This window comes from Azolla caroliniana, unplaced genomic scaffold (assembly GCF_043228905.1).
Source record: "Azolla caroliniana isolate FFs.n. ecotype wild unplaced genomic scaffold, voAzoCaro1.0.p SCAF_21, whole genome shotgun sequence".
In the NCBI taxonomy this organism is placed as follows: Eukaryota; Viridiplantae; Streptophyta; class Polypodiopsida; order Salviniales; family Salviniaceae; genus Azolla; species Azolla caroliniana.
In genome coordinates, this window is record NW_028230456.1 from 3,878,445 (window position 1) to 3,886,677 (window position 8,233).

Sequence of the window (8,233 nt, forward strand, 5' to 3'; positions counted from 1 at the left end):
AAAAAGGTTTTTTTTTGGGGGGGGGGGGGGGAGGGCAAATAGCCAAAATAGGGGGCTAAAAAGTTTTTTTTTAGGGGGCCAAAAAGGTTTATTTATTTATTTTTATTTATGTTTTTTTTTTTGGGGGGGGGGGGGGGCAAATAGCCAAAATGGGGGGGCAAATAGCCCATTCCTATATATATATATGTATGTATATATATATATATGTATGTATGTATGTATGTATATATATATATATGTATGTATGTATGTATGTATGTATGTATGTACATACATATATGACTATTGGCAGAAGAATCGAACTCGAGACCTTTAACCACCTCCCCTGTTGCGCTGGTGTGTCTGCAGGAGGTATGTCCTGTGATGATCTCCTTCTTCCATTAATACATACACCCACATCTACACCTCCTCCATTTACAGACAGACAGACAGACAGACAGAGAGGCTGAGATCACTTTCTAACCTCCTGAATGCAATTTCACTATCTTGGTGCCACCTTTTTACATGCATATGTGCATCCAATCTCTGATTCCTTCCTCTTTTTCCTTGTTTCCTTTTTGTGTGTTTATTTATTTATTTTGTTCTTCGCTCTCTGTTGCATTTCAGGAAGAATGAAATCAATCTGGTATGTATTATTAGCATCCCCATGATTATACACATTATAAACTTTCCGGGGGATCTTATCAAAACAAAGCCATCCACAGTGCGGAGGAGAAGTAAGGTGCCATGGCGGCCGCATCGGCAGCACCTGGTGGTGAATCGGTAGAGATAGCCTCGTATGAGTTGAGTCCTGAACATGAACAAATTTTGAACAAGACTTTCTTGCTCCTGCAGAAGAAAGGGACCAAGAAAAAGAATGAGTTAGATGAGAGGCAAGTACTATATATACTCTATAGATCGTTTGGTTGTTACTTCCTTCATCGTTTTTCCTTCTCCCTTCCTTTTTTTTAAACCTTCTGTCTTCTGAAGAAACTGCAGGGATGTTCCCATGCTTCTAAGAGCATTAGGGTTGAATCCATTAGACAATATCATAGAGGAAATCATTCAAAAGGTAATTGGCACTTCATGGAAATCTATTTTTATACACATAACACATACCGTGTGACGGATAGATTTAAGTATTGGGCAATAAGGTTTGTTGCAGGCAAAAAGTAGACAATCAAATAAGGTGACACAAGGGTTTCTTGACTATCCCTACTTCGAGGAAGCAGTTGCTGAGGCTTTCACATTACACAAATCCGATTTCGTTCGACATACACAAGAAGAAATTATGGAAGCATTTCGCGTAATCCATCTTCAATCATTCATGGTCTTCATTTCTAGCCAATGACATAATGATTTTCAAGATGAATAAATTTTCTTTGTGTACTCAGGTTATAACACCAGATAATCAAGAATACTTGGAGCCTCACATGCTAAAGGTACTCTGCACTGTAATGTCTTATAAGAACATTTAATGGTCCATGCAACATTTATTGTAGTAACAAATGAAATACCTATAGCCATCATGCACACAAGATTCACTTGAAATTGTTAGTTGCACTATTATCATGCTTTGTGATGGGAGTGTTAGACCATTTTGTGCTATAGAAGCTACTCATGGACACCCCGAACGGCTTCTCAGATGAGGAGGCTGATAAAATGATCCAAGTCTTCAAGGATAAAGACACGGGTCTGATGTGGCATGATGACATTGCAGAAGTGCTAGCTAATGATGGCTTGCCATCAACATCATGACTAGTATTCAATGATTGTATCTACACACTGTATGAATCAATATATAATGTTTTAACTATAAAGAGTTTTAATACGTCAACTATATGTATATGACCATGAATGGGTGGGACTCTATAAACAAATATCTATCAATGACTATTCAAGAATGCTTCATTAAAAAGGATGGCTAGTATACATATACATGACTATGAATATATGACATCCTAGAACAAATATAAGTAAGATGACAAAGTCAATGCTAGTGGGGAGGTTTATGCCAAAAATGGTCATTAGTTACTCATGATCATGGGATTGGGCAGGCGTGCTAGACAAAATCAGAGACTCAAAACAAAAATGATAAATTACAACCACATCATTACTCACCAATAGCCATTACAATAATGTATTCTTTATTTGTTAGGTTTCAGCAGAAGTGATGTATTGCCTTGAGAAGCCTAACTTGAATAGTGTTTTATGTGAAGCCTATATTTCAAAATTAATTCGAATAGTTCTATATTATTAAGATTTTGATTGCAAAACAGCCTTCTGTCTTTTTAAAGTTATGAAAGATTCCCATGATTACTTATACCTCTTATCAATATTGGAAGATTATAGATAGTTTTTTTCTCTCTCTTATGTTCATAGCATATATTTTTGGCGTGCCATTACATTGTTCCTCACACAAGACTTCTTTGCAACTATATGGAATGATCTGCCGAATAGGATTGTGCTTATCTTCTTTTTACAATGGAGGGAAATAATTAATGATTTTGCCGATTGCGAATTAGATTTACATTGTTACCTCAATTATACTGAGATTTTGGAATAGGTGGTTGTGTTGAGGTATTGTCAAGCCAATGAAGAAAATTGGCAACCCCCATCATGCTACGCTCTTTTCAAGCTTTGGTCAGCGCTGTCTTTATTTTTTATATCTAGTTCTCCGTATGTCTGATACCTCAGCTAAACAACTCGATGAATTAGAGTCACTGGATATAATACTTGACCTTTACCAAGGATCCTTTCCACAGAATTTTGTAATGGAAGCTTATCTAAATGACATTGATGATGATGATACATTGCCATTACACACCCATTGTCCGTTTGTCCATACTACAAATGATCATCCATTTATGCATGTACATGGCTGTCCATCCATCCACAAATGCAATTTACTTGCTTCCTTTGAAGAATCTAGCAAAGCTTCCTGCTGCCTCTTTTAGTTTGTTCCTCTTTTGTGCTACATTATTGCTATTTTCAGCAACCTCTCCTGAGGTATCCGATGATGCACCATTTCCTGAGAGGCAGGAGTAGTCCCTTTGTTTCTGGAAGTTTACTGGAGCCTTTGAGCTAATAGTGAACCTGGAGCTTCCTCTGCCATCAGGCGAGGTTGGATTACTATTTGATAATGAGCTAATGCGAGTTCTCATTGTCAAAGCACGAATAAATTTTCGGCGACCACCTTCGCTTCTTTGCATGTCTGTATCGCAACTTCGCCTAGCATCATCGTTAGAGTCCATACATCCCTCCATTTTTCTATGCCTTGGCCTGCAAATTTTCGAAAGAACAAGTAATCTTCAATCCAGATCACCAGTAGTTGCAATCTAAGAGAAAAAAACAGGATGTTACATGCTAAAGCATGGGCAAAGGCATTGCCTTCCCACTTTACACACCATTCTTACATACACACATACACAAATGTATGTATGATAATAGATACCTCTACGTACAATATATATATATATATATTTAAATGCATAGATACATAGTGTGTACACATATACTTAGTCGTAGTCTGTAGATATGCTGTGACAAATGCTCAGTTTACTAAGAGATAAATCAATTGATGGTGGAATATAAGATTATTTATAATTTCCATTAATAGCTTTAGGTTAAAGTAGTAAATTACAACAATGTTTACAGCCTTTGAAGTCAAGTCATAATCTCAAAACCTAGCAAGTCCGTTATTAGTTCAGATATATTTCACATGTTTGTTCATCACGGTTTTATCCTATTGAAGAGCATGCAAACTGATTCCATATTAAAACTTGCATATATGTTAAAAGGATTACAGGCATCCTACCTCGGCTTCCTGGACAAGGCAGCTGATGCATTGGTCTCCAAGGCAAGAGCCTCAAAAACGTTCTCCCCATCACTGTATGAAGTGTCGATGCCTCGCGTAATACCATCATGATTCCTTCGTGGCCAATAGGATGTGCTCTCATCGAGGAAACCTCTCTCTTCCTTCAAGGAAGAACTGAATGATCCGTGTGGGATTGCTAGAGGACAGTCGGAGCAATTTGGCCGCATAGATTCCAAATGATCTAATGTAGTATCATTAGTTGGGCAGAGGCAGTTCGTACACATAACCCTTCCTTGGGTCGGATGATGGTGGACGTAAGTGTGAAAACCAGGCTCTTCTTCTGATAGCGACAGAGAGGCCAAGCTTATTACCACTTCTACTGGAAACCCAAGCACCGATTCAAACAAATTTGCTATGCTTTTCTGTGACCGTTCACACTTAGATTTATGTTCGGGGTGGTTGACTTCCAAATGGATGACAGCATCGGCTGCAGGACAATAGCTAGAAACATGTTGATTCCTTTCCTAAGACCAGGAAGTACACTACATAAAGAAGATTATAAAAAAAAAGTGTGTGAATGTAGAGATACCTTCGGTCATCGAGATTGAGATAAGCTTCCCATGTGTATGTAACAACTGCCTTAATGTAAGAGGCCAGCATCTCTGTATCACTTGATGCCATATATCATCCAGCTTTGAGGTGGTTAAGATATGTACAGGATCATTTGAATAATGTCGTCTCCTTTCCGGCATTTGTGACTGTGTATGGCTTTCAAAGGATTGATAAGGTGGGGCTTCCTTTTGCTCCTCCTTCGATGTGTAAGGAGGTTCTGAGCTTTTTTTGGGACCATTATTTGTATTTTCTTCCCATGTTCGTCTACCAGATGAAACACACTCAAAATCAGCCACTTCATTATCATCGAGCGCAACAGGGCTTTGCGTGACACTTGTCCCTGTGCAAGAAGCTGGGAAAGGGATGGAAGATCGAAAATCAGGTCCAAGTTGTAGCAATGCTGCGGTTAACCACGTGGTTCTATCATTGGAAACCCTTAGTTGTTTCTCAGCCTCGGAAAGAGTTTTCATTGCGTGCCTCAGCCATTCGAGCTTCTTATCTGAAACTGTTCTCAAAAGCAATAAAAGTGATGATAATATTCAATTGCACTTGCCCTTATGAAAGCTCAAATACATATGTACAAGTTGAATTACATGTAAGATGGTTCTTACGAGATTCTTTCCTGAAGAAACCTTTTCTTTGTTTTTCGGTGAATCTAAAACTTCCTGAAAGAATTTCTGTGATTAAGGTTGCAAGTCTCGACATCAAAGACAGTGGTTCCACACCTGAATCTACCAACTCTCTGACTCTTCGTACTGTGCTAACAGTGTCAGCCCGAAGAGCACAATCCAGCAAGTTTAGCATTCTCTCATCTGAGGCAGAACCAACCTTTGAAAAAAAAACATACAAATCCCACCATCAATTTTATTGATGATTAACATTAAGCATATAACAGAGCTTTTAACCACCAATGGGCATGGATAGAGATTGTGTGGTACCACCATGGCACCGATAATTCGATCTGTTTTTTTAGTTCAAAAACTTGACCCAAGTAAAGTGAATTCAGTTTAAGGAGTTACCAGTTCATAGACGCTTGAAGTATCAATCTGCTCACCGAGCAAGCTGAGTTGGTCCAGAGTCATTTCAGCATCTCGGAGAGAGCCCTCAGACCGTGAAGCGATCAGCTGTAAGGTATCAGTATCCACCTCAAGATTCTCCATGCCAGCCAGTTCATGGAGTCTCTTGACGATGTCAGATTCTTTGATTTTAGGGAAGGGAAACTTCTGACACCTTGATAACGCAGTCCTTGGTAGTCGGTCGGGGTCAGTCGTGATGAGAATAAAGACCACATTTGTGGGAGGCTCCTCGAGTGTCTTTAAGAGTGCATTCCATGTCTCTGATGTGAGAGCATGGCATTCATCGATAATAAAGACTTTGTAACGCGATAGAGAAGCAGAGGAAATAGTTCCCTCTAGGAGGGCCTTCACTTTTTCGATCCCATTGTTGCTAGCAGCATCCACTTCCTTGACTTCAGATGATTTCCCCATAGCTACACCCATGCATTCCCGGCATGTGCCACATGGCCTCTTCCCGTTGGCCGATGCACAAACTAGAGCTGCGGCAAAAATCCTGGCAGCCGATGTTTTTCCCGTACCACGTGAACCTTGGAAAAGGTATACAGGGGCAATCTTCCCTTTGAGAATGGCGTTGGAGAGCGCCTGCATTACAATTCTCTGACCCACTACTTCTTCAAAGCCTTTGGGCCGGTATTTCTGGCTCAAATTCCGTGGCTTGTAATCACATAGAGCAAGTTCTTTGCATTCCGGCATGGCCGCGAGCTGAAGTGTTTTTTCTTTCTCCATTACTTTGACTATCGTTCCAGTATTCTCCCCTGCAACGGAGGCGTTATGCTCTAGTTTCTTCCCATTTCCATCACCGTCATCTATTGATGAGGCTTCACCAGACTGACCACAAACTTCTAATTCATTATCATGTGAAGGGAGTGGCCCAGCTTCTGAATTAGGTCTTTTAACTTGAGAGAATCCTCTGGGTGCAATAGGCTTTTGAATTGAACCAGATCCGCCTTTTCTTCTAGTTGCCTTCTCAAGGTGAGGGGACACTACAACTTCTTGCCCTGCATAATGATACTTTGGAGGCACATTAGGGTTGGAAAATATGATATATGATTTTTCACTTTCCTTAGGAGCCATCTGATCGCGGTACTCCGGAAAGCCTTGTCTCAATTGTCTGGACGTGGAACTGCTTCTGCTTCCTTCAGAGTTGATATTACGGCGATAAGACTTCATACTCACACTTTTCTCTTTACTCGATTTCTTTTTCTCCGGCTGCATGAGAGGAGGATACCTTGATGTCATTCTCTGCAATGAGGCCATGCTATCACCATGATTCCCTTGTTCCAAGTATTGCTCATCCTCATAGTGCTCCTCGAGAGTAAAGAACGATTTTGACTGACTGAACTTCCGCAGATCGTCATGAGGGTTCAAAGCCAGTGGAGAGAGTATTTGGGCAGTTTCTCTGCTCAATTTGCCAACCCTTGTTGGCACACCTTGTTCACCTGAAGCTCTTAACCTCTCTAGTTCATGATTGATTTCACGGCCCTCAAATTCGTGATAAGGCGGAAAGTGTTGACGAGGCCGGCAAGTGATATAATCCTCTTCCTTAGCAAATTCCACCCAATTTCTCATGTTAGCCATAGATGTCTTTCCCTCGAAGCTTTCTGCAGTACCCATGAACCTCCCTTCTGGATCTTCATAGTCATTTTCCTCAACATCCTCATCCTCAGCATTGTCAATATCATCTGTATCAGTTGAGCACGATGATGATGATGATGATGATGAAGCAGTCGGCCTCCAGTTGTGTAGAATCGACTTCCCACCCACAATGTGTCTACTCTTGGCACTTAGGTTCCCGAGCTTTGACTCGAGGTGATCTTTGAAGTTATTATAGGTTTGATCTCTGAGAGAGCTGTGGGGGCCAGATTCCATGCCCATCATAAAGGAGGACTCTGCACCCATGTCCCGGCTACCGATCAGCTCTCGAGGGCCGACATTCCGGACTCGTGGAGGAGGAGAAGATCTCATGAGGGGGGAATAATCTTTCCTTGCATGGTCCTCTCTAAGGGTAGTAGTAATTTGGCCTCTTGGTGATGATCTGGGCTCAGCTTTCCTCATAACTTGGGTATCTCCATGCTCACCTTGGCATGGATTAGGAGCCTCCTCTACTACCCATGATTGTTTATCCCTAATTCGGCCACACACACCACCACCACCCTTTGATTTCTTCAGAGTCGAGACCGAGGCCGATGCCGGCTCCTCGGGCATGAGAGGGAGCTCCCCAGGTTGCCCTACTTCTACCATGTTCATTGATTGCTTGTAAGAAGACCACATGACCATATGTGGATCACAATGTGTTATATAAAGTAGTGAAACAGAGGCATCATCATTACATCAATATGTACTTAACAAGCCAAGCATATACATATGTATGAGATCAATGGGTCTATGTAGAGTGCAAAAAGCTTTTCCCACACATACACATGCATACTAGAATATGTAGAGTGCTGATATTACACACACACACATATAGATTCATATAAGTAGTGTAGTGTGCATACATGCATTTGCATATCACATATCAATATACATCTATGTTTACTACACTCATATTCATGCTCACTTGCATTCGTATGTATTTACGTATGCACATACACGTAAGTCTTGTACCGCATTCCACACATCAAAGTACAAGATTTCATCAATCGTACCTCCTAGTTATATAGGAACATGCAAGGGATTAAGACAAGCTATGATTAGGACCCATGAAAGCTGGATCCATCACCAAACTTGTCTTTCTCTTCATCTTTAG

General features: G+C 40.7%; 2 protein-coding genes across 4 annotated transcripts; one reads left to right on the forward strand and one right to left on the reverse strand.

Annotated features, from left to right (window-relative positions):
- The first annotated feature begins 276 nt into the window (after positions 1 to 276).
- Positions 277 to 1,885, forward strand: LOC147850409 (dynein regulatory complex protein 8-like). The gene is made up of 6 exons (XM_087336400.1): positions 277 to 351; positions 607 to 872; positions 979 to 1,051; positions 1,145 to 1,285; positions 1,374 to 1,421; positions 1,591 to 1,885. The coding sequence occupies exons 2-6, from the start codon at positions 727 to 729 to the stop codon at positions 1,735 to 1,737; spliced, it is 555 nt and encodes a 184-aa protein (XP_087192526.1). The 5' UTR covers positions 277 to 351; positions 607 to 726; the 3' UTR covers positions 1,738 to 1,885.
- Positions 1,886 to 2,470: 585 nt separating this feature from the next.
- On the reverse strand, positions 2,471 to 7,989 carry LOC147850410 (uncharacterized). Of its 3 annotated transcripts, none has more exons than XM_087336382.1 (5): positions 5,428 to 7,978; positions 5,002 to 5,236; positions 4,386 to 4,913; positions 3,797 to 4,283; positions 2,471 to 3,261 (listed from the first exon to the last, which is right to left on the reverse strand). In XM_087336382.1, exons 1-5 carry the CDS (start codon positions 7,759 to 7,761, stop codon positions 2,886 to 2,888), a joined length of 3,960 nt encoding a protein of 1,319 aa, XP_087192508.1. In that variant the 5' UTR covers positions 7,762 to 7,978; the 3' UTR covers positions 2,471 to 2,885. The 3 variants fall into 3 exon arrangements, with proteins under 3 accessions (XP_087192508.1, XP_087192509.1, XP_087192510.1); XM_087336383.1 differs by having other exon boundaries at positions 5,020 to 5,236; positions 5,428 to 7,977; XM_087336384.1 differs by lacking the exon at positions 2,471 to 3,261 and having other exon boundaries at positions 4,072 to 4,297; positions 5,428 to 7,989.
- Between the last annotated feature and the right edge of the window lie 244 nt (positions 7,990 to 8,233).